The sequence below is a fragment of the Hetaerina americana genome, unplaced genomic scaffold, assembly GCF_022747635.1.
Source record: "Hetaerina americana unplaced genomic scaffold, ioHetAmer1.1.p SCAF_7, whole genome shotgun sequence".
In the NCBI taxonomy this organism is placed as follows: Eukaryota; Metazoa; Arthropoda; class Insecta; order Odonata; family Calopterygidae; genus Hetaerina; species Hetaerina americana.
Window position 1 is genome coordinate 29,728,769 of NW_027287316.1, and position 26,342 is coordinate 29,755,110.

Here is a 26,342-nt window from a genome sequence, read left to right on the forward strand (position 1 = left end):
AGGCAGTCGGCTATGAGCTGTGGTGTAGTGAGGAGCTCTGTTAACGCGAACCTCCACGCTCGACCCACGTCACGGAACGCGATGCCGAAGCAGCGTTATTCCATCAAATTTGCGGTAAAGCTTGGGAAATCGTCTACCGAAACTGTCGGTATGATTAACCAGGCTTACAGGGAGTCAGCCATGTCCAGAAACATGATCTTTCGGTGGCACAAGATGTTCGTGGAGGGCAGAGAAGAGGTCGACGACGAGTCTTCGAGAGGTTCCCGATGATGCCTTCGCGGGAGCGTTCCAGGAATGGGAACGCCGCTGGAGCAAGTGTATCGACTCACAAGGGTCCTATTTTGAGGAATATTAGCTTAAGATATGTAAAAGTGTAATAAATTTTTTTTCCTGAGCTCAGTACACTTATTTTCCGGACGAACCCTGTAAGCTGAACATTTTTCTTCATAGATATTTCTATGCGCCGGCAAAAACCACGCACAATATATTTAAGTTTTTACAAACTTTCCCTTAGTATCCTTAGCCAACTTCCCAGCCATAAATTCATAAAATGTCTCAGTTGTCAACAATTAAGTCCATGCGTCTAAAGCAGTTCTTTTAAGACAATCTGTACAGTATTGTCTTTCAGGAACGTACCCCAAGATAAATATCATGTCAACTGCGAGCGCAACGTTTACCCTTTATGCCCATAGTCAGCTAGTACCAGTAGCTACGGCAATGGATTTTTACGTATGCCTTAGAAAAATGCAAACCACATCAATCGCAATTAAGGCCTTCACCAAATATATATATATATATATATATATATATATATATATATATATATATATATATATATATATATATATATACATATATATATACATATATATATATATATATATATATATAAATGCTTTCGTTGACGTAACACGGAAGTGGCGAATAGTACAATACACAATAACACACAATATAGAAACACAAAAAAAGGAGAACACTCACACGTATTTTCTTGATATTTCGACGGAAACAATCCGTCTTCATCTGAAGATATAGAAGTAATGTATATATATATATATATATATATATATATATATATATATATATATATAAATATATATATATATATATATATATATATATATATATATATATAAATATATATATATATATATATATGTATATACCACTCTTTGGGTAACGCTTTTTCGACTCAAAAAGCGTTATCCACAGAGTTTGTTCTTCAGGGAATTGGTGAGTCAGCGATAGACATATACAAATTGTGGAAGTTCTCGTAAGGTGGTGGAAAAGATTGCAAGGCGTTTGTAAGGAGATCTTTGCCAACTGGAGGCTGCAACGCGACAACCCCACACCACCTTCATCGTGACCAGGCCAAGAACAAGGTGGCAACGCTGCTCCAGTCACTCAACACGATGTGATGTCTCTTGACTTCTTATTGTTCTCGAGAATAAAAAGGAGTGTGAAAGGCAACCATTGTGGAACGCTGAAGAACGTCAAATAAGCCGTGACGAGGTGCCTTCATGAGACTCCCATCGACGCTTTCCAGGCAGCGTTCCGGGATTAAAAGCGGCGCTGGCATTAGGGTGTCGATGAACTAGGGTGCTATTTTGAAGAATTTTAGTAAATGGTGCTACGATCTGTGTTCCCGGTATCGTTTTATTTGTTTCTGGAACAGAGCATGTACGTAGGTGCGACGGGAAAAGTCTGACGTGGTTATTTTCTATTTTTAGTTTGTTTAGTATGATAACCACTATCATGTATACCCGATGGGGTGTCAGGGTCACCACGGGCCACATTTTCCATACGAGAATAATTAGTGACGGTGAAGTCTTCAGTGTCACCCATGTTTTCTTTGGTGGAGAGCCCCAGCGGCATTAGCGATGTCCAACTCCGGGTGAGGATTATGGTGAGGGCCCACTCCCGTTGTCATTTCACGTGGCGTTTACTGTTTACTGCATCTTATTCTTCTTGGCTTTCATATCGTGTCACACCTTTCTCAACTGCTTCCAAATAGATATTTCAAGTACTAATCCTAAATAGATTCAAAGACTTATTTTTGATCGTAACATTGCTAGTGTACTGTCGAATTCATTATAAATTTTATTGTTAACATTTTTAGGTTTGATAAACTGTAATATGAACAATATTATTTTTCTAAAGATGCGTGGAGTACAATTTTTGCGGAAATGTACTTTCTCACTTACTTTTTCTACATTGTTGTCACTTTGACACTATACCTCGTGATTGTTGAACGTGCCCCCTATCTTCATCCAGCTCAGTACTTTCGCCGCATGTATTATAGCATCGATTTTTTTAGTTTTCCAACATTTTCGTTTTCCAACATTTTTAAAGGAAATACCCCTATGTTGCGGTTATTTGCCTTCCTACCATTTTATCTTTGCATTCGTTTTTTGTGCTGCGATGCCTCATGGAGAACGACTGTATCGTAACAGTCTCAGGGAGGTAAGAGAGGGGGAAATGGGAGAAGGCATTGCGACGTGTTAACGGAGTGTCGAGGCCTATTCCGGAAGAGAAAATGTTTGATCAGCAGGGAAGATAAATGCAAATATAGATCCTTGGATAGCATTAAGTAGGGCACAAATTACACGCATCAGGAAAGAAATCATGTGGAATAAAATGTGTTTACATTGTGTATCATTGTATTTGAATGTATTTCATAATTTTACCAATCGGATTTCCGGTGTGTACGCGGAGGAAATGCAAAAAAAGGAATGGAACGACCTGGATCCCATTTCTCTAAACTACAAGTCAGTTTACAAGTCCTTTTAATTTACGTGCGATGTAATCAGAGTTCTCATGCAGTTTAAATGCGGAGAACGTTTCTATTATAGTAAAACTTCCGTCGGATATGGCTCAACTCTTAAACTCCCAGCAATTTCCGATGGGAGAAACTAATAATGACGCCGAGTTTCCCTCCACCGTCTTACTTCACCCATTTTTCTGCCTCAACCTACTAGCCCGACCCTTCTCAAATGAGGGAGTGACCCTCCGGCCAATGATCACAACTGGTCTTCCCCTTCGCGGTGAGCGAGAGTATCTAATTTTGAAGGCACACTTTTCGCGCTTCGTCCAGATTAAAATCGACGAGCCAAACGGGATTGAGGAAGAGTAAAGAAGAACAGCGGGAATTGAGAGGGTACGATGGGAAGACATCGGGGAGCACTCTACGTCGAAGTAGATAATAATGGATTGAACACAACAAGAGAGCTAATGAAATAGTAAGGAGTATGTTGGTGATGATAGTTGACAGGAAGCCCACAGGAGAAAGCCCACCGGACGTAAAGATGAATGTAAAAATACTTTGTCAGTTTCATGTGATAAGAATTTAGTATTATCACTCAGGTTTCAACTTTTCATGATGTTTCTTAACCTTAACATCAAGTGTCAATACCTGGACTATGATAATAAATCATTACAAATTGTAAGAGGAGCTTACAAAGTATTTTATGTTCTTCTTCAATAACGGATAAGTTCAACAAAACAAAACCAGAAGAAACTTTGTGCGTTCTCAAATAATTAAGGTGCATTTAAAACGTCAAAAGAATAAGAATATGTGCCATAGTCACTTGGTTGATTGTTACGGACCATCGAAAAGCTATTATTAAATCAATTATAATTGAGTAACTAAAATTACGAAGACTGATGACAACGTGGAAACATTAGGAGGAAAGCAATTACCTAAAGTAAACGAGGGAAGAATTGAGAGTGTATGCTAATAATATAGTAAAATAAAAAAACTAATGTCAAGCGAGCAACATCAGACAAAACTTTTCCGAAATTAACCTTTTCACTCGATTAGTACTGATCAATTAGGTGAAGGCTTCCGAGACAAACTATAGAGGTCAATCAGCCGAGACTTGCGCCACTGAGAGCGTCGCGTTGAGGTCATTTGAGCACGCATTCTCTGTCATATCTTTCTCTCTCTCTCTCTCGGCTTTCCCTCCCCTTTCCCCTTCCTCAGTAGAAGCCGCGGTTGCATCTGGAGTTAACCGGTTGACTTACGCAACGACGACCCTGCGGTGAAAAGCGTGGGAGTGGGCCTCTGATGCAAGGCAGTGTTCTCTGGTTGGAAGTGACGGGAGAGACCACTCGCGCGCAGTCGCGGAACTACTGAGGGCATTCGCTGTGCAACCACGATCTTTAAAAAATTGGTCCATAGATCCGCAGTCGGTGACCTCCGAAGCGCAATCCCACACAACCCCCGCCCAACACTGTCAGTGGTGTCACTGAGAATAAAGCATCCTTGAATTAATTATTGGCGGAGCGCTTTTATGCCTGAGTATTCTACTAGCACAATCATCATTTACTACTGGTACGATCATGATTGAATACGTTTAATTGGTCGCGTTATAGCCATGAAGAATATTGAAGTATATACACTGCAACTTTTTTTTTCTATATACCACATCAGTGGCCCCACATGTTTTAATTTATATGTATATAATATATATATAATATAATATATATATATACATTTCTACATATGTACAAATATATGTGTTTATATATTACATACAGGGTTCGTCCGGAAAATAAGTGCTAATTTATAAGGAAATAAATACTGAGCTCAGAAAAAAAATGTATTGCACTTTTACATATCTTAAGCTAATATTCCTCAAAATAGGACCCTTGTGAGTCGATACACTTGCTCCAGCGGCGTTCCCATTCCTGGAACGCTCCCGCGAAGGCATCATCGGGAACCTCTCGAAGACTCGTCGTCGACCTCTTCTCTGCCCTCCACGAACATCTAGTGCCACCGAAAGATCATGTTTCTGGACATGGCTGACTCCCCGTAAGCCTGGTTAATCATACCGACAGTTTCGGTAGACGATTTCCCAAGCTTTACCGCAAATTTGATGGAATAACGCTGCTTCGGCATCGCGTTCCGTGACGTGGGTCGAGCGTGGAGGTTCGCGTTAACAGAGCTCCTCACTACACCACAGCTCATAGCCGACTGCCTTTTTCAGCGTCGCTTGCCAACATACCCCCCTCCAATCGCAGCCCGTCAGAGCGGTGCTGGGCGCGCCTGGAGCGGCGCGCCCAGCCCAGGAGTCAGTACACTTATTTTCCGGACGAACCCTGTATATATGTATATATACATATATGTAAAAAACATATGTGTTTATATATATATATATATATATATATATATATATATATATATATATATACACACACACACACACACACACACACACTACCGTGTCCATTAAATACGCGAACTGAGGCCATAAAAACTTTATTTTGCAAAATGTAGTCTACATTGGTTTTGTCCCCTTCATATTACTCTCCATTTGTTGCTTTGCACTTATTCCATCTTCTTATCCACTGTTTAAAGCACCTTGGAAGTCCTCGGCAATTAGGCTTTTTATTTGTCTCATCGTTTCTTGCTTTATTGTGTCCACATCTTCCCAGTAATATCCCATCATCACATTTTTGCATTTGGGGAATTGGAAAAAGTCGCAGGGGGCGAAGTCTGGCGAATAAGTAGGATGATCAAGGATGATGATTGAATTTCTTGCCAGAAACTGGCGAATAATCAATGCAGCTTGTGCACGATTTTTGCACACAAGTTTTTAAAATCCAAATATTTGGTTAAAATAGAGTGCACTGTTGATATTCCTAAACACAGTTCATCAGCAATCATTCGGACAGTTTTTCAAAGTTGTAAAAGAAGCTATAGGAACCGTCTATGGGAAAAGTACAAGGAAACCATGGATCACGGATGAGGTGATTACAAAGATAAATGAGAGAAGGAAATGGAAGAATAGGAATTAGAGTTAAGGAAAAGGAAGTACCAAGAGTTAAATAATAAATTGAGACGGGCAACAAATAAAGCAAAAGAAGCATGTGTGTGGATGGAATGATTAGAGGGGCATGGGAAGAACTGGAGGAAGGAATGAAAGTCGGAGGGGAATTGTTAAAATCAGTTAGGTTTCCTGATGACCAAGCTCTAGTTTGTCAGTCAGCCATGGGGTTGCAAGCATTGCTGAATGAATTGGAAATTTAGTGCGACAGATACGGGATGGGAATCAATATTAATAAAACAAAGGTTATGCGATTTTCTAGAAAGAAAAAAGGCTAATCTAAAAATTGAAATAGGAGGGCAAAAACTAGAGCAGATAGAATAGTTTACGTTTCTCGGAAGTGTTTTGGACCAACACGGTCAAAGTAGTAAGGACGTAAGGAGAAGAATTGCGCTAGGCAAAGAGGCTTTCACAAGGTGGAGGGAGTTGATGACGTTGAGTAAGGATGTTAAGAAAAGACTCGTCAAAACTTTCATATGGAGCGTAGCTATTTACGGCGCAGAAACGTGGTCATTGAAGCAGGAGGATAGACGCAGATTGGAGATTTTTGAAATGTGGGTGTGGAGAAGAATGGAGGTGGTGAAATGGACCGAAAAGAAAACAAATGAGGAAGTACTAGGTATGGTGGGCGAAGAGAAGGGTTTGCTGGGAGAGATCCTAAGGAGAAAGGAAAAATGGATGAACGGCATATAGATCGGCAGTGGAATGCTGAAAACTGTGACAGAGGGGAGAATGTTGGGCAAACGAGGAAAGGGCAGGGATGAAATAGGGATGTTGTACGGGATGACGAGAGGAAGGAAGTGAACAGAGATGAAGAGCGACCTGATGTAGAGTAGGTTGCTGGATTGTGTTTTGTTAGGAGTCACAAAATATTTATTTGGTAGTTGTGTTATCCAAAACCTACCTTAACCGGTAGTTTACTAAATAATAACAATATGACAAATTTCATTCTCGAAATGGCAAATCTCAAGGTGCAATAATGAGCATCGTTCGGTCGAGAGAATATTTTTATCATTCTCGTAATGTATTTAATTTCGAGTTAAATTTTAATTTTACCCTGAAATATAAAATTCTGGCGCAGTTCATGGATTTCATCGAAACTACAAAAATTTTTCAAAAGGTGATACAGAGATGTCAATCCGGTGGAATTTCACACTAATTAAAACACTGATTAATTTACTCCGGAAATATTTAAAGGGAAATCAAGCAGAAAAATTTTGAACATCGATCTCAAAACTCTAGGAACAGCATTAAGAATCGAAACAAGGGCCCCTTATTTAAGAACTGAGTTCTCCTCTCCTAAAGGCCACCAATGTGCCATTCCCTTGCATATGCTGCGTCATTAGCACGTTATAACCTCCCATTTTATCTCTGAAATATTTCATTTCCATGATTTTCGCCTCTATCGCTTTTCTATATTTAGTCTTTCATAGGAAGGCTATGGTAGTAATTCTCAGCATGTGTTCACGGAATCGACGCAAATAGTCGCCATGAACAGAAGAAACCTTCCCGAGAATAATTACCATACGCAGGAGATCTGCATCATTCGATTCGGGAATACGTAAACGAAGAGATAACGACCGAGATAACGATTCACTTGCGCTATCTTAGTGAATGTCGCAGAAAATTCAGCGTAACCTCTCTGCCTTTAGTTCATGATGGCTCCCAAGGATACTAAACCAAACTAATGCAACAATTTCAGAGTATATAAATCATTCGCCTTGACTGTGATACCAACCCGGATCCCTCAATCTCCGGTCGAGTGCATTTGCCAGTTTAGCTATCGAGGAGTCCTCTTACACTCTCAAAGAATGATTTTTACACCCTTAAATTGTTGCATTGAAATGCATACTAGCGGATGACTCCGTTAAATGTTACTGTTGCGGCATCTCCCGCAGTTGCTTTGGAGTAAACCAAACTAATTCGCTTGGAGACTTCTCCGCCTCAAACGATTACGCTGGTGTACAAGGTCTTTTAAAAAACGTCTCCAATTTTTTTATTACAAAAAAATACTTAACAAATTATTGGTCAGGGTTCCCTTCAAAATTGTCTCATCCCCAACGCATAAACCTATTCCAACGATGTTTTCACCTTTCGAAACAGTTCTGGAACGCTTTTTCTGGAATACCCATAAGCTCCTCCGTCGAATTACTCTCTTATCTCCGGAATAGTGGCAGATCTTTTTCCTTTGAGCGGGGTTTTTAGTTTGTGGAATAAGTCACATGGGACAAGGTCTGGTGAGTAGGGTGTAAGGGGTAACACAGCGGTCTTGTCTTTGGCTAAAAGCTCACGAGTTCTGAGAGAGTAATGAGCCGGCCATTTGTCGTGGTGAAGAAAGAACTCACCGCTCCTCCCAGGTTCGAGCCGTTTTCGCCAGATTCTCTACCTTGGGCGTTTCATAACTAAATAGCCCAGGTAGACCTCCGTGTAGTAATCCATTAAGAATACCTACCTTCATCTTCCACTGATTACCGCCCCTTTTTGGACCGGGTGAACCACTCGTATCTCGCTTTACATTCCATGACATTCTCACGATAAGCCTTGGTAATCAACTCAAAATTTCCTGTGAAGAATTTGCAGAGTTTTACAATTTTTAGAATTTCACAGAACAACGCTGCTCTTTCAAAGAGTTCATTACCGCGGATCCGATTTTTCGCCGATTTCCGCGAACACCCCTTCACATAAACGGCCGTAACTAATCAACAAAACGAGATATCAACAAAGTGATTAAAGGAGGCTATTTGGAAAGTTTCCGCAAACACAAGGTGCCCAAGTGGATTAAAAAACAACCAACTTGAGACACGCCATTCAAAAAGTTCGGGAATTTTTTGAACAGACCTCGTACCAGTATAAAATATATTTACCAACGTGCATATATCACGAAAATCGTAATAATAGGGCAAAAATAATATCATTTATTTTTCAAGAATGTTTAATCCGAAATAAAAAGAGAAAAAATGGTAAACTTTTTCGTTAAGAGTGATTATACAGATATCTTGTCGCCATTCAATTTTGCTGTACGAGCCTTTAACATTGTAGTAAAAAATAATACCCAAGGATTACAACACTGCACTGTAACACACACACCTAGGACTTTTGTTTTCGCGTGTGTGGCACACGAAGTCCAAACCATACGATGGGTTGATTGGCGCGGGGTTGGGAGAACGGGTGACTCGGCGGCGGTGATAGATTGCTGAGTGACCCTAGCCAATATTAATTAAAGGGCTTGCGGTTCAATCAGCTATATCCTTTTGGAGTGTTTTTGCAATTGCTATATCGTAAATGAGCCATACAAGTTGTAATTCGCATGTTGTCGTGAGTCGTAAGTTGATTTTCCGATAATTATTGGAGGCGGCTCGACTGAATGCTTATTATTAATTCTTTGTAATAATTATTAATTAATTCCATTAATAATTCTAAAAGCAGAAAATTTTGACCTCACGAAGTTGAATTTTTCTCTTGAAATAAAAATTCCGCTTCACTTAGCGAATGAACTATAATTTTATATTAAGATAGGAGAAAGATATTGAACCACAACATTGAATAAGTTACTGAAGTTTTTTTCAGGTTGGAAGAAAATGACATGCCTGGAAAGATTTCTGGAGTAAAGGTTACGGTTAATGATTGAGAAGGAAGCTTCGTTAATCCTTGGGACCCGTCCCTTAGGTTAAAACCTTCTCTCCACCTCAGCCTTAGTGTATGTACTCGCAAAGTTTAGCGAGAAACAGTAAATTGAAGTCGAACGGCAGTTGATTAGGATTATTTCAAGGAGAAACCAACAAATAGTTGATGAAAAACAATTTATTATTAGGATTACTGCACAGACCACATTTAATCAGTCATTTTGACCTGATTGCGTTTACATATACCTGGAAATTAATTTAAAAATTAATGCAAAAAATGTATTCACTTAAACATTTCTTATATGAACAAAGAAAATGGTAAAAACACCAACCACCTTAGACTGTCCGTTCATAAATGATTATCACCACGCCACGTGACAATGAATAAGAACACAGATGAACGACGCAGATAAGGTCATGGTGAAGAGCCGATCACGCTCCCACGTTCCCCGCTCGCATTACCGCCGCTGTGACCATGGGTTGGCTGCCACTAGGGCCGAGATGACGGCCCGCCGACGCCCGTACTTGGACGTGACGACCTGCGAGGGGGCGGAGAGGAAGGAGGCGGGGGGGGCGTAGGGGGAGGGCCGGAAGTGGTGGCTCTTCAAGTGCGTCCTGAGCGAGTTGAGCGTGGGCAGCTTCTCCCCGCAGGTGCGGCAACTGTAGCGCACCATCCTCCGCGCCGCCGCCACCGGCTCCGGGTTGGCCGGGAATACCGCCGAAGACGGTCTCTCCGCGGACGAAGAGGGCCTCCCTCCGGGAGTGGAGCCCCATACGGCACCGCCGGCCGCCGCATCTGGCAACGAAACGGGGGCGGGAGATTCATTTGAGAAGAAGGTCGGAAGGTCTAGGATGTTTGTTCCGCGCTCTGAAAGTTCCCGGGTAACATTTTTTGCTGCTGGACATCTCCATGACCAACGTTCTGCAACTACGGGAAACTATGCTGTGTGGTGCTGAGAACGTATGAGTGTTCCGCTCGCGCGATAACTGCAAAGGATGTTGCGAAAACTCCTCACCGGTCTAAACGGAAGAAGGTACTTGCATTTCTACATCTAAATAATACCCGGCAAGCCGCCGCAAGGGCGTGTGGCGGGGGGTGTTTGGTCACCACCCGTAAAACAGAAAAAAACCACACGCAAAACTTACAAATTCATAACCAATTCACACCCACAGAGGCGTATATATTCAAGCAAAAACCATTTCAACTTAAACACGTGCAAATAAATGTACTAGCAGCTAACACACACATGCATTTACGAATATACCATATGTCTACGCAGCGCTTAATGTTGCCCTGACTTGTTAATCGAATGCATTTACTATTTCTATAATGACTTTGATTTCTTACTATTATGATTCCTGATTGTCCGGGGACAGAGCGAACATTTGTACCTCTCTGCACTGGAGTATATCTCATTTATCTTATCTTTTTGGTCTAACCTACCTAAATATAGTGAGCTACCATAATAATAAATCCTTTTGTGTCATTGTTTAACTCGTTTGTTCTGAACCTGGCTAAACGTCTAAGTCTCGCTTGTTCTCTTCGCATCTCAAGCGGCTCCCAGCCCAACTCCTTCTAAAGGTCTATCTCACTCGACTTCTTGTCGTAAGAATCAAATCGAATACCCGTAAAAATTTCGTCGACGAAAACTGAAACAAATGATTTTGAACATGTACAGCTGGTAAACTGCATGCGGTACAAGGAAAGAACGCCACCCTTACTACATGCCTATACACTAACACGTGAATTAGTAAGTTTAGTATTCGATGAAGTTCAACTGTCAAATCACCTTTGGATGATTACCCTAGTGGAGTAATCATGCGAAAGTATGATGAATATGAGAGAGAATGCCGAACCAACGAACACTGCTGAGCGCATCGGAAAGTCAGTGCGATAGGTGGATGGTGATAAACAGACGTAAACAAAACATACTTGAGGATGAGGAAAACATACTTGAGAATAATGCTTGAACTGGACTCGACTACATAAAGAAGATGCGCATAAGTGAACATTGGATAATTAGGGGACATGAAAATTCTATTACTAACTACGAATTGAGTAGTTTGAGGGCCAATTTAGGCAATGCGAATTGTGAATGCCAAATATAATAATAAATTTTTCTCCCTCCGACTTATACACAACGCTCATAAAGCCTACGTAGTCCTACAACTTATGCTTGTGTTAACGGAAATATTATCACTGCTACGAACTCAAATCATTCTCACCATCTGGATCTGGGGACTGGAGTTTCACTGTCGGTTGCAATGGCAATATGGCCTGCATCCAATCCGATGGATCGTTCGCCGTGGGCTCAGTAGAGCGTGCAGTCCACGGTTGCCCCAGGAAACTCTCCTCAAGTCGAATGAAGTGATTGCCGGGCCTGGGGATGGATGAATTATCAAGGGGAGTTTATCACGAAAAATCCGGTGATGTCACTAGCTGCCAGCCATCGAACCGAAACAAGCACGTTAACCACAGAAATTACATTAAAATACAAAAAGTCTAAGGAGTTACTACCGTGTATTAACTCAGTAGTCACTAGTAAGATGCGTTTATTTGCCCACGATGCAGTGGTTTACAGAGACATGTGTAATCCTGTGGATAAAGTATCTTTAGTAGATGACCTAATAGCTATACAACGCTCGTGCGACACGCGGAAATTATAATTGAACTTTAAAAAATGCGTAGTGATGAATTATTGGAAAAAGAGCCATTCCCTCCCGATCGCCTACTGAAACAGATACACCGAAATAGAAAGTGTAGACTCAATTAAATGCTTAGGTGTTAAGCACACTCACGACCTCTCCTGGGTGAAACATATACGGGGAATATGTGAACAAGATGACAACAAATTAGGATTTATTAGAAAAAAGTTGGATGTGATGAAAAGGTTAAAGAGAAATGTTATCTTTCAGTTCTTAAGCCTCATTTAAAATATGCTACTTGCATGTGGGATCCTAATGAAGTTGGATTAATTACTGAATTGGATCGCGGGCATCGTAGAGGAGCTAGATTTGTGAAAGGTTGTTATGACAAGGGAGTAGCGTATCAAAATTATTAGAGGATCTAGGTTGGGAATCACTCACAGAGCGAAGGCTAAAATTACAGATTTCTTTTGCATTGGAAGGATGCCTCTTTAGCAATGATTTTGAAAATGTTTTATTAGCTCCATCGCATTACGGTAGTATTGCGTTAATAAAATTCAAGGGAAGTGCAGAAAAGATAGATGTAAGATTTCATTTCTCCCACGAACGATTAGGAATCAAAATAAAATGACGTTTGTCCGGCCGCGCTAGGAGGGAAAGATGATTTAGTCAAGGATATGTTGGTGTGTAATCATCCCTAGTGGTAACTCGCAGGGTACTAAATAAATAAAATTACGATGCACATCGTGAGGCGACTGTAAGACCCAGTGACACTCTTCTCATGGTTTTAATATATCATCCTGCCCACAAAATATTGCGATTTGAAATTTTTAGCTCCCATCATTTAGCTCACATAAACTAATCTATTATTTCGTTGTTTCTCACAACCACTTACGTGATATGGCATTAAGCTCGAATAAAAATACAGGGAACCTTTAAACGCGCTTACACAAGGATATAATGATTCACATCTCAAAATTTCCCTCTAGAGTGCTTTATCGCGATCATCTTAAATTCAAGTAAACCTTCGGTAAAATTAAATCCATCTCAAATCAAGCAAATCTAAAAAACAAAGCTGTAAAATATTTTACTCTCGCTTGGTATTCTTAAACTCATGCCTGCTGTTGCTGAGGCAGCGTCAAATTTTCCTTCCTTCGTCGTGAATGCGAAGCCATTAGTTAGCAAGTGATTTGAATGTGACGTTTTGTGGAGCAATATTTAAGGCCATATCGCCATACACATTGAGTTCCTAATTATTAATTAACTTTCTTGGAATTAACTCTAACACATAAGGAATCGTTTTTGAAAAAAATATCACGATGCAAAAAAGTCATCACATGAAATCTGAATTTCTAATTTTTTTAATTCACCGCAATTGAGAGTGATTACCCTGGAAACTAAATTGCAATGTTTGGCAGGTAATGAAGATACATTTTCTACAATATATTATAGCAGTTATCAAGCACTCTCCCTTTCAAAAACAAAAATTTCCACTACCAGATTACAAGGCCAGTTTGTGTCGGAAATTCCCATAAGCAATTGACATCGGATTAAAATTTTCAAATTTTCGCAACGAAATGATTATCAGCATTTGGATGACCAATACTTGCCGGTAAAAAGGTATAAATTCTGAGCACCCCGCGGATTGAGGACGGTTGAGTTCATGCGCTCCGCATTCCCGCGGTTCGCCTGTTGCTTCATTGCGTTGATCGTCTTGAACTCTGTGACATTCCGAAGTCTGCACTCTTTCGCTGTTCCGCCTGCCATTCTCTCGTATCTTGGCAAAAATGAACATTTTGTCGAACTAAAGAGAAGAATACTGATGTTTGAAACAGCTAACACTGGCGAAATTTCACGAAGCAACCACCTCTCCAACTAGGGAATGCATAATTCAATCAATTTCAACAATTGAATATACGCCGATGTTATTCTCAGTTGCTGTGGCAACAATGACGAGTATTTAAGGTGGCCGTCGACCAGTGATATTAAAAACGAACAATCATACTAATAAAGTGTAACTCCAAACAGCAAATACGATTGATCCAAGAGGATAATTGAACAAACCTAAACGTAGAATGAACAATAGTGGGCAATTAGGGAAGATCGTAATTCCAACAGAATTTTTAAATGCAAGAATAGAGGAGGAACTTTTATAGAAGATGGAAAATATGCATGCTAAAAATAAAGACATGCCATGCGCGTCCAGAATTGTTCTGCAGTCGATTTCAAATATAAAAGAATATCTTTAACTGAGCTCAGTTACGTTTTTCAGAACTCTTCACATATCTGTATATTCCAACATATTTTTCAATAGCAAAAAAGAAAAACAGCAACTGGGAAATTGATTTACAGAAAATATATTAAAACGATTTTCACCGGATGTTTTCATGTGGACTATAAATAGCAGCCTGTTTTTCCGCGCATCCGCAGGGTATTACCTTAACAACCTTGTGGAGCCCCTGCTCTTCTCAGAAATTATCTCATTTCAATAATACTAGTACACATAATAATACGAACACACAGCATTTGAGAATATCATCGGGTTAACTTAAATTCGAAATAATTGACTCCATTCTCAGTTTATTTCCTAACCTAGTTCTAACGATTTAAACCTCATTTTATGACCACATGATAATGAGGTTAGGTAGACGGGTCGTTATTGGTAGTAATAGTGGAGTGAGGAGATACGAGGAATGGGATAATGAAGAAGAAGGGGGATAGTAACACACGGGGCTTGATCGCTCACTGGAGAATCCGTCGCCATTTGTGTCCATCGCAAACCCCCTTTCTTCTCCCTTTATCTCTCATTGCACACAATATCCCTCCTCTAATGCAGTGGAAGTCACTTGGGGTGTGACCCAGGGAAGAGTTGTCGGACCTATTTTCTTCCACCTTTACGTAAACCACATTAACTCCGTAGTTAATAGTAAGATACGTTTATTTCCCGATGATTTCAATGGTTTACAGAGATATCCGTGATCATGAGGATAGGGTGGCTTTCGCAGATTACCTAATGGTTTACTTTTTATTTATTTATTTAAGTATACTGCTAGCCACCACTAGGGTGTGTGGTAGGGTCTGAATACACTCCAAACTTAGTTTTACCCGAACATGACCCTAACGCGGTCGGACAATTTTATTAAGACCCCGTATCTATTGCGGAAAAAATAGCACCTTAAACCTCCATCTGTTCTACACTTAATATCTCTAATTTTATTGAGATGATCTCTCCTACCGTAGTACTATGGGGATAATAAAACATTTTCAAAATCACTGCTAAAGAGACGTCCTTCCAATTAATCCAAGAGCTTCAATTTGTAATTTAACCTTCGCTCCGCGAGTGATTCCAAGCCTAGCTGCTCTAATATTTTAGATACGCCGCTAACTTTCCGTAATCCGAGATATCCGTGATCATGAGGATAGGGCGGCTGTAGCAGATGGCCTGCTGGTTATGCATCGCTGGTGCGACACATGACAACTAGAATTTCACTTAAAAAAGTGCGCAGTGATGAATTGTTGGAAAAAGAGCAATTCACTCCCGAACGCCTACTGCATCGACAACAACGAAATGGAATGCTTAGACTCGATTAAATACTAAGGCGTTACTCTGACTCACGTTGAATATGTTGATAATCTAACAAAAAATTAGGATTTAATAGAAGAGTGTTGGATAAATGTGATTAAAAGGTAAAAAGAGAAATGTGATTTTACGCTGGTCAGGCCTCATTTACAGTATGCGGTTGGGACGAAGGTTACATTACAGATTAAATATCTTGCATAAATTGGAAGGCTGTCTCTTCAGCAATGATGCTGAAATGTGCTGTCAGCCCCATCGTTTTACGGCAGGGGAAATCATGTCGATAATATTCGAGGGATTACGTGCGGAACAGACAGATGTCATGTTAACAACTATGAGGGATCAGAATGAAACAATGTTTGTCGGACCGCGCTAGGAGGGAGAGGTGTTTTGGGTCAAGGGTAGTCTGGTGTGTAATCACTTCCTATCACACACCCTAATAGTGGCTCGCAGGGTACTAAATAAATAAATAAAACCCCGGTGAAAATCCGTGACCCCGTGCCGCTCGAACCTATGAGTGATATTGCCACCAAAATCTCCTGCAGGCGCCAACCGTTGATGGATCGACAACCCGTCTACTTAAAGTTTGGTTCTAGCTGTTAACGACGCCCTTTTCCTAACTACGTACGTATCAAGGTTTTAAATGACGAGCATAAGTCTTCTCGTGTGAGAACTGGGTTTCTTAACGCCGGCAAATTCACTATAAGAACAATTTCGACATAAAAAGTCTCTTAAAAAAATACAGCTTGATGTTTTTTGGCAGAAAATTCTGTGCTATGATTCGAGTTTCAGCGAAAGTAAAGTCGCAAGCACTTCGCTTCTTCGAAACAATCGTTTCTTCTATCTCTTTAGTGATTTAGAAAGCTGAATACGGATTGTTCGTAAAGGGTTTTACTGCTGATGCGCGCGGCTGTGCTATTTCAACAATTAAGAGGAGCGGAGCTGAGATTAGATCCCCTGGGGTTCGTCAATGTTGAGAGAAAAATAACCACTGGTGTAAAAATTAAAATGAAAAGCATTATTTATTCCTTTAAATTTCATAGAACAAAAAATATAAGCGTATTTTCTGATATTGCCTCATTTGGAGCCATATCACACAAATCGCATCACTTCGCATAAGCTCATGGCAATATCTACCGGTACACAATCTGACTGATTGTGAACCAATTCCTGTAAAAATAACACCCACACTATTCAGATGAAGGCTTGAGAATGAGGTCACAGATGCTAATTTTACGTGGGAACCACCTTCCTGAGTTTAAAGATATTATGGATTTGTTTTAAATAGTACATGTTACAGCAATGATTTTGTAGTTGTAACCATTATTCATATAAGCCTTCCACTTTAACTAATGCAACCAATTAATAATAGCTGATCAAATCCTACACTACATTCGGCATCTCTTGTTAACCAATAAAACCTGAATATAATAAGGTAAATCTAATTGAGCAAATATAAAATTCATTGGAGAAAATTACCTAAAGAAGAAACCAACTGATTTTAATCATATCCATTTAAGGTAATCGAGCAGGCTCCAATGAAGCTTCTGATTTCACCGTCGAACCCTCAGCCAAGCAACAATCCTACCAAGAAAACACTTTTGTAGTTAACTAGGAGCCCATACACCTTTTATGATTAAGTATTGACCACATAAAATTACATTCAACTAAACTTTGGAAAAATACATACATTTCATATGCATATCTAAAAGGCTTGACTTTTTAAAAGGTAGGGTAGGAGATTTCAGTAATGAATAAGAGGAATAAGCAAATCATTTCTCATTAGTTATACCCTTCATTGAATATTCTAGTGGTCCTTGGGACCAATCTCCGAAAATATTGACTCAAGAATAGGAATAACAGACAGAGAAAAGTTAGCCAGTTAATATTGACCTGATTTTGGAGGATAAAACAGCAAAAACTATCTGTGATGCCAATAATGGGAGCCCCCAGAGACTCAACCATAATCAAACCTACACGCGCAAAGGCATAAATAAATCAAATTTACCTTGCATATTTATGAAATATCATACATGAAGCACCAGCAGGTCACACTTTGGGGAAATAATTACCGAGATATAATGGGTAAGACTGTCCCTGAAAGATTCATTTTCCCTCCCATACTTCAATACCATGATAAAACAGAAAGGTCAGTAATCATAGCACAAACATAAATCTTTCTTTTACAACGAACTTCCAATCGTTGTTCAAAAATGGTTCTCCCAAAGCCCATGTGACTCAAACTTGCTATGGCTGGTGGCTAATAGTGTGGATGTAGAATGGCTGGTCCATGTAAGTGTAAGATCTCCACATTTTTACTAATTATTTTAGTACTACAATGACCGAAATAATGTAAAAATAATAATAAATACTCAACACATTATGGAAAATCTTTACTGATAATCAAAAGAAACATATTTCACACAAGTAAAACAAAATTTACTGGCATAGGCCAAATATGGGTTTGGACAAATTTTAAGACTCGTTTATTCATTGAAACACTTTTTTAAAACTTTAAAATAGAGCTTTTTAGGTTGGGAATCCGGAAACTGTGGGAATATTTAAGTTCCAACATGAGAAAAGCTTATGGACTGTGATAATTTAAAATGAAAACCAGCTGATTCTTTCAGTTGACTACAATAATACATATGAGAATCCAGAGAAAAACCACATTTCAAAACTATTCATAAAAATTAATCCCTGACTTGTTAGTTTCTCTTTCTTATATGCAAGTTTTCTTGCATCTGTGGAAACATATTGGGCTGAGTGTGAAATCTCAAAATAAGTTCTCTCATTTTATTCACCCCAATTCCATGTGATCACCATCATTGTTAACAAAATCACTTTTCCAGTCATAAAATTTTATTTGATGAGTGCTCTTTTATTTGAAACTGCTTAAAAATTATGGCTTTCAGTAATCTTTGAGAATGTTGTCTTTTAGGCTAAATATATGCAATTGGCCACTCATCCATGGCTGAATGGGAACACAGGCATTAAAAAGATTCTTATATTGAGTTTTATTCACATTTCATCGGATGTAAGGAGAGGGTGACCAGGAAGGGTCAACAGACACATTATTCTTGGAGTACTCATAAATATCAGATACCTTTCTTTATGATGGGGTTTGATGTTATACAGAAAAGTTAACATTACCCCTACTTATTCTCATGAAGGAATAAGCTATGGAAGACAGTGTACAGAACCTTAACTTCAATTCAAAAATCTTTTTCAGCATTATTTTTTCAACCAAAATTTGGACTGATCACATGGAAAGCAATAATAATTAAGCTTAGCACACTACTAGTCCCTGCTAGAATATTCAAGATCACTTTGAAGTTCAACTCAAACAAATTGGCATTTAAATAACAGTTGCTGAGCAAGGTATAAGTATATCCCATGATTCTTTTAAGGCAGCCTCGCTCTGCTCCGGATTAATTAGCCCTGGTTCAAATCTGGGCGATTCTGTATGCATTCAGCTTCACATAAACAGTGTGATTTTGGGGGTACCAGAGCTTCCTCGGATACTGCATACAACACAAGGACAGAAACTCCTCCCTTGTCCTGAAATGTGAATTTCACACATGTGATTGATGACACAGATGGTCATCATCAATGAAACCTACCCTCAGGTTTACTACTGTGGTGGCATATTTGACTTTCCATTTACAGAAGGATGAATACTACACACATTCAATTCTAAGTATAGTATTCATTCTTTCATTTTTCTTATCTCTTCAAATTCTTGTAGCGATGTGTGGTAAAGCGCTTTCCCCTTGAGGACTTGACAATTGGCATCATGAATCTGTAATCAAATACATGATGTAAATAGTATACATAAGAAGTTCTATGCATAGATTATTTGAGTCTAATGCCATTTCTATTGTATTGTTACTCCAGTGCATTCATGCCAAAATTTCTTCCCAGTTTAAATTCCTATCACAATTCTACCCAATATTAAATTAATCAAAGTTTTATACTCATTACTTTTAAAGATAAGATATTATTTTCATTCCTTTATCCCTAAGATCTCTTGTAACTACAAACAGCAGCCAACTCACCCTCACAGCAACATAATTGCCTTTTTCCACCATCCTCAAATGCCTCGAGTTAGGGGTCTCCGGAATTTCCTCTGCAGAAAATATCACTTTGGTGTTGCTATCATTTCTTCCAGCCAGGTCAGCTTTAGATCTTTTGCTTTCCTTGAAGGAAATTCATTTACTAAATAAATGATATATTCAAACATAAGTATATTGGAAACTACACAACTCACCCCTTCCACCAGGACAAGCTGAACCTGCCCAACTTTTGCTTTGTTTAATTTTTCTGCTACAGTGCGATAAAGCAACTGCAGTTGGTTCAAACGGTTTATTTTTGTCTCCTGTGGTACATCATCCTTTAAACGGTGAAATGCACGGGTTTTCTATTGTAATTAGATGAAAATAAAAGACTGGTTTGATGAATAACACAATCAATGAGTAACAATTTTCAAATTGTAATAATTATTAAAGTTGCGGGCAAAATTTTAACATCTCTTAATTTGAAACAGATATTTCATTTAAGTTACTCTCCATTCTGAGTAGAGATGACAGTTAGGTAAATGAAAAAATCAAATAGGTATTGTAAGAAAACTGACATTAATTTAATACCCAGAGCATCCAAATTCATCCCTACGACATATCACCAATATCATTCAATCATTATTTGTAATCAGTGTCTGAATGACAATTTTCCAATTAGACAACACGAATCTTGAATTTTGGGTCACTATACCTAGGGATGGGTTGTAATATAATATCTGTGGGGTTAAAAATTTCTTTAGCTTTTATTTCTAGCAGGGAAAAGGAGCCAATTCTTTCCTATTTCAATTAAGCATTTGCTAAATTGAAATTGGAAAAAATAAGCCTTTCCAACCTAAACCAAACTTTAGCCGAACAACTTTTGCATTGAAAGTCAAACTTTTTAACACATTTCGTAGTTTTGAGGTGGTCTTCACACATTACTGAAATGGGTATGGATTCAGCAAACACTTAACTAAGGAAAATGTTTTCCTTTATTTTAAAATTATACCAATTGGAAATGAAAAAAAAGTAACTTTGTGAATCCACAGAAAATTTATTAGCAAGTATTTTTATTTTAAATTTATTATTAATAAGTAATAATAAATTTTCTGTGGAATCATAAAGTTACTATTTTTTCATTTCTAACATGAATCGATTCCATAAAGTTACGCCGGAAACCATCAAATTTTGACTAGTTTTTTAACTTACCTCTCGCATGCTATATGGATAGATGTAAGCAATGTTGTATTCAACTGAGGCCAACAGACCAAGTGTATCTTCAAATTCTTCATCTGTCTCACCACAGAATCCACAAATGAAATCAGAGGTAAAAGAAACTTCAGGAATAATCTCCCTCACATGATCAATGAGATGGAGGTATGCCTCTCTAGTATAACCTCTTCCCATTCGCTCCAACACAGAGGAGCTGCCACTCTGAGCTGGAAGATGAAGGCTTTTACAAACATTTGGCCTTTCTCTTATTACATTAAGAACCTGAATACAAAGATCAGATTATACTTTTACAACATTAGTCCTTTATTTACACAATTCAATTGTAATATGTCAGAGAGACAAGTTGAGAAAATGTTAAAAGGTTACCTACCTCATCGGGGAAATCTTTTGGATGAGGAGATGTAAATCGCACTCTCATTTCAGGGTTAATTTCAGACACTTTGTCGAGTAACTCAGCAAATCTTTTGCCTCCTTTTTTGGGTTTATATACAGTGTGAAAGCCTTCAGTCATATGCGTAATTTCTGCTTCAGATAGCTTTTTATCTTCAGATATATCACGATAACTATTGACATTTTGACCTACAAACAAATGGAAAATTACTAAAAGGTTTACTCAAAGTGCAAAAATGACTGGACCTTCTCAATCAAACAGTTGAAATCTATATTATGACAGCCATGGCAACTTTATTGCTGGAGGGGCAAATAGTACAATACCTAGATTGCTAAACTTCTGGTTTAAAGACTTTACTTATCTTTTTCAAGTTTACCAGACCTTTTATTAACAATTCCCATGAGCTAGTGCCTTATTATAAAACCTAATATCCATTCAAGTTCTCTGCTTAGAAAACTGTGAGCTCTAATAACATTACTATTAGAGCTAAAGAAGTTATGGTATTGGATAAATGACTACATGCAGATTCATGGTTAAAACACTTCCCACCAACTAGCATTTCAATGTCACCAAATAAAAATTGAATGTTTTAATGATTTTTATCTAAAAATTACAATAGTTTCCCTGATTTTCAGCACAATTAGTTAATCACTCTTATTCAGAAGTTTTCAGTATTTCCGAGGTTTGTGGGGATGTAGTAGTTTAGTGGGTTGAGCATTGGGAGACTGACTGAAGGACCAGGGTTCAATTCTGGGTGACAACTCTGGGGACCGTCAGCTCTACCTATGCTGTAAGATTTTTTGGGTATAAGGTCTTCCTCGGAAGCCATAGGAACCCCCAAACCTGTGTGTGAATTTCACCTCCTCTTGGATTTAGTACTAGGTGAGCTCTATCCTAATGTAGTATAAAACTAATCTTTGGGTTGTTAAATGTATTTTTTACTAGGCTTGTAGAAACCTTATTATGACTCAAGTAGCTTGAACAAGTTACGTACAGACAGGAAATATTCAACTTAGCCATCCGAATTCTTGAGACCCTCATTACCTCCATAGTTTTATAATACCATACATCACATTGATTATGTAATGCAATAAGCAATTATTTAAATTCTTTGGATGACTGAGTAATTGAAGATTGCTCATTCACTAATATAGCTGATGTAATGAGCGTCTTATCTAATTTCACTCCTGTATCCAGCCCTTTGTATACCTCTCTCACTATTTCCTCAGCACACATGCTGAAAAGCATAAGTAATGTAGGAGAGCCCTGTTTCATGCCCCTGCACAAACCTGCCCATTTTGTTTCTCCATCTGCTTTCCTTGTTTGTGAGATCTGAGAAATACACAGGCTTCAGATTAGTCACTTGTCTCTCCAGTCCACTCTTCTCTCCCACAAAATGTTTATTGTTTCCAATTTACTGGGTCAAGCACACATTAAGCTTTCTAACACATCTCGATACATTATATTCCTTTCTACCAGTAACCTCATTTCTGCGATCCTATTGTGCATACCAACCACTTTCCAAACCTAAAATGATATTTCTCTAAGTAATTGATCAATTTCCCTTTCGCCCATTAGTCGGTGATCTCAAGAACTACCTTTGTTCTTTGCTCAATCAGACATATAGTCATAAAGTATTCAATAGTTCTGCTTTCCCTTTTTTTGGAATGGGAATCACTACCAAATCCATCAAATTCCTTCTTCATCAACACTATAAATGAACCATTAAAACTCTTCCTTCCACATTTTCTAAACCCTTTAGCAGGTATGGATGATGCCAACATAGCTCCCTGTGGCACAAAAGCCCTTTCACCATGTCACGTAGGGAGGTGGGAGGAAAATCATGTTTCTTCAATATTAAAGCAAAATATTTTGCAGTTTTACAAATAAAATTAGCGAAGTCATGATTTTGACTAATACTCACGTATGCTCAGTATCCCATCACATTTACTCCAGTTGAAGAAATATGCATTCTAACTGGTCACCGACTATATGATACTGCATGCTCTTTTATCAGTTATAATAGGACAAAAATATAAATTTTCACAAATTTCACACACCAACCAAAGTTTTAGTACTGTATGTTATATTCATGGAAAATGATACAATGTTTTGAAACCATGGTCGATGAGTTAAATTTAGAGTGAAAATTAATATATTTTACTTTTATTACACTGGAAACAAAATATTTTCACTGTGTGATGCTTTGGACACTGTCCTCCTCTAGCAAATTCCCCCAATGAATATTGATTACAGGAAGATATATGCAACCTTAATAACTAAAATTAAAATTCTATTTTCTTCAAAATAAATTCAAGACACTAAGCACTACTACTAGTACCAAGTCTCACTTCAGGATAATGAATGCCTTCGTAAAGCCAGCAAAAATCAACTTTTTCAACCAATGAATTCAGGATAATAACCTAACAATGTGATTTCCTTAACTCCTTCTTCAGAAAGATGCTTGACTTCATTCAGTATTGACTGGAGAGGACGGGACCGCTCACGCCCACGAGTGAATGGAACAATGCAATACGTGCACATGTTGTCACAGCCACGCATTATTGACCTGAAAATTAAAGTTGAATTATTGAACATTTAACCAAGATGAATGAAAAAGCACACGCATCAAAATATTGAATAAGTGTAGAATATCCGATCTTTCATGAATACCAAAAATCATCTTTAACTGGTATGACATAACTTATGCTCATAAAATTTTCAAATGTGAGGCTTGAAGCAGAGTTATGAAAGCCTCAAGACCACTACACAGGTGTATTTATTAGAGTCTAAACAAACAGGAAATTAAAAAATCAACAAGTACTCTACAAAATACCATCAGGTTATATCTTACACATAGGCGGAGATAGAGTCTTGACTCAGTCTGACCGGCGTTATATCGGCGTAAGTCTCCTCAAAAGACAATTGAACATTTACAGCTTTCTGGTAATTCTCAGTCAATGCCAGAAGGCGAGGTAGATCTTTGTAGCTATCAGGTCCCGCAATTAAATCCACTGCCTTCTCCTTCTCTAGCAGTTTTTCCTTCAGGCGTTCGGCCATACAACCTAGAATAAATAAATAAAATAACCAAAGCTGAAACTGTGATAAAATATTAAGATTTATCAACCCAGTCATTTTTAGTAATTTTCTCAGAAATCTTACCAAGAACTCCGATTTTCATGGGCACTTTTCTTTTGTTTTTTCCTCGACTATTTTTTAAGCCTTTCAAATAAGTGAGCTTGTTCCACACTTTACTTTCAGCACCTTCCCTGATTGCACAAGTAACGACAAGCACTATATCGGCTTCATCCAATACTGTGGTCCTGAGATAGCCATTTCTTTTTAAAATTGACCATACCACTTCGGTATCATTGACATTCATCTGACAACCATACACGTCAAAATATACTGCAAAGGGAAATATGAGTTGAATTACAGAAATAATATTAAAGAACACTTCAAAAATCAAGCTCCATTATTTACCTTTTCTACTTCTACCACTGAAATATGCTTCATTCAGATACGGTACCGGGATGCCATCCACCACTTTTAAATTACCACTTAAAAAATGTTCAATCCCCGGACCATCCCTGAGTTTCGAGTTGCGCTTTAAAATTGGAGCTGCGTCGTGTTTTTCATTAGTGAAAATACTTAACACGGGTCGGAAATGCTTTAACAAGCGCTTACTCTTAGCGGTCAAAGTTGTATCCTGAACCGAAACACAAATTTCTCTTCGCAAAGCATGTGCAACTATTGGCAGAATAACCTGATCTAAATGTACTTTACTGACGAGTAGTCCAAAAGCCATTTCTCTAGCCGTTAGTTATGTGTTGTAATTACATCAATTCACTAAACTTTTAGCACATCTTTTATCCATCAAAAAACAACTAGGAGATATCACAATCCGCAAATTTTATTACGTTAAATCACCGAAAGTTTAACACATAATTGATACATTAAAGAACAAAGTTTATAGAGAAAATAATCACATGATGAGTACACCCGCCCCGATTCACTTTGCAGCATCCAAAAACAAAAAGTACCCTGTTAACTATTTCTTTCTTTGCGCTTACTGCAATGTGTGCGCCCTACGATGTTCTTCCAGTTTTGAATGCGTGATTTCGCCAATCATGTACGATTATCGATACGTTGTCCCCAATCATGCCGTTCTCCTAATAGGCGGAAGTTCAAATCTATTGAAATAACATTCAGTATCCATTATTATTTTTATTGTCTCTATTACACAATGGGAATTAGAGCGGTTGACAATAATTAGATCTTCTTAAATTAATAATAATTTATACCGTTCTCGTACTTCGTTGATTACGATCATCTCTATCTTAAATTACATGGTTTATATAAACCCCATGCATCAGACGTAATTTCTGCACAGCAGCTGATGAAGGTTGATTCAAACGAATATGATATGCTTCTCTTCCAAGTTCGTAGAATCATCTGATGCATTCGATCACACCTCTTGCCCGTTACAATAATTTATTTCAAACAGAGTAATTGATATTATCTATTTTTCTACATGTATTGAATCTACTGCACCCCACGATATATGTCATAATAAGTTGTTAAAATAACGCAATTGAAGATTAAATGCGAATAGGAACTATATGCCATGATTTGGGAAGAAATCCTTAATGCTAAACAATTAATGTATTAAAAATCATGGCTAAGAGATGATAGATATCCTAGTTTTTATTTCTGTTGCTAATTTATAATATTAGCATAACAAATGGGTGATAATTGTCTAACACCATCACTTTTAACAATATAATAAGGGCTAATGCTCCAGTGATCAATGTACTTGAGTGTTTGGCAAATAAAAACAAAATGGCATGGCAATAAACTAGATAGCTGTAAGGAAAATCAATGGACCTGTGAAAAGATAGCACGAACACATTTTTGAATTTTATTATTTTACAAGTGCACACTAATGCATATAGCGCCGCTTCGAATGAAAAGTAGAATTAGATC

General features: G+C 38.3%; 2 protein-coding genes across 4 annotated transcripts; both read right to left on the reverse strand.

Annotated features, from left to right (window-relative positions):
- Positions 1 to 9,759: 9,759 nt before the first annotated feature.
- Positions 9,760 to 13,864, reverse strand: LOC139696606 (uncharacterized). Its single transcript, XM_071595412.1, has 3 exons — positions 13,704 to 13,864; positions 11,678 to 11,832; positions 9,760 to 10,247 (listed from the first exon to the last, which is right to left on the reverse strand). Exons 1-3 carry the CDS (start codon positions 13,862 to 13,864, stop codon positions 9,910 to 9,912), a joined length of 654 nt encoding a protein of 217 aa, XP_071451513.1. The 3' UTR covers positions 9,760 to 9,909.
- Positions 13,865 to 17,875: 4,011 nt separating this feature from the next.
- LOC139696487 (mitochondrial tRNA methylthiotransferase CDK5RAP1) lies at positions 17,876 to 25,412 on the reverse strand. Of its 3 annotated transcripts, XM_071595272.1 has the most exons (9): positions 24,840 to 25,412; positions 24,519 to 24,764; positions 24,211 to 24,421; positions 23,780 to 23,925; positions 21,336 to 21,544; positions 20,942 to 21,226; positions 19,945 to 20,094; positions 19,733 to 19,873; positions 17,881 to 19,476 (listed from the first exon to the last, which is right to left on the reverse strand). In XM_071595272.1, exons 1-9 carry the CDS (start codon positions 25,162 to 25,164, stop codon positions 19,384 to 19,386), a joined length of 1,806 nt encoding a protein of 601 aa, XP_071451373.1. In that variant the 5' UTR covers positions 25,165 to 25,412; the 3' UTR covers positions 17,881 to 19,383. The 3 variants fall into 3 exon arrangements, with proteins under 3 accessions (XP_071451374.1, XP_071451373.1, XP_071451375.1); XM_071595273.1 differs by lacking the exon at positions 19,945 to 20,094 and having other exon boundaries at positions 17,876 to 19,476; XM_071595274.1 differs by lacking the exon at positions 17,881 to 19,476 and having other exon boundaries at positions 19,751 to 19,868.
- Positions 25,413 to 26,342: the final 930 nt, after the last annotated feature.

What these genes read in the sequence shown, in the direction of transcription:
- LOC139696487 (XM_071595272.1), bottom strand. Translation starts at nt 25,164, where the DNA reads ATGGCTTTTGGACTACTCGTCAGTAAAGTACATTTAGATCAGGTTATT. An exon ending in ATCCATATAGCATGCGAGAG is followed by an intron (nt 20,095 to 20,941) that starts GTAAGTTAAAAA and finishes TAATTACAATAG; the next exon opens with AAAACCCGTGCATTTCACCG. An exon ending in AGCTTGTCCTGGTGGAAGGG is followed by an intron (nt 19,874 to 19,944) that starts GTGAGTTGTGTA and finishes ATTTCCTTCAAG; the next exon opens with GAAAGCAAAAGATCTAAAGC.
- LOC139696606 (XM_071595412.1), bottom strand. Translation starts at nt 13,864, where the DNA reads ATGGCAGGCGGAACAGCGAAAGAGTGCAGACTTCGGAATGTCACAGAG. An exon ending in TTATACCTTTTTACCGGCAA is followed by an intron (nt 11,833 to 13,703) that starts GTATTGGTCATC and finishes ATCCATCCCCAG; the next exon opens with GCCCGGCAATCACTTCATTC. An exon ending in CCAGTCCCCAGATCCAGATG is followed by an intron (nt 10,248 to 11,677) that starts GTGAGAATGATT and finishes TTTCGTTGCCAG; the next exon opens with ATGCGGCGGCCGGCGGTGCC.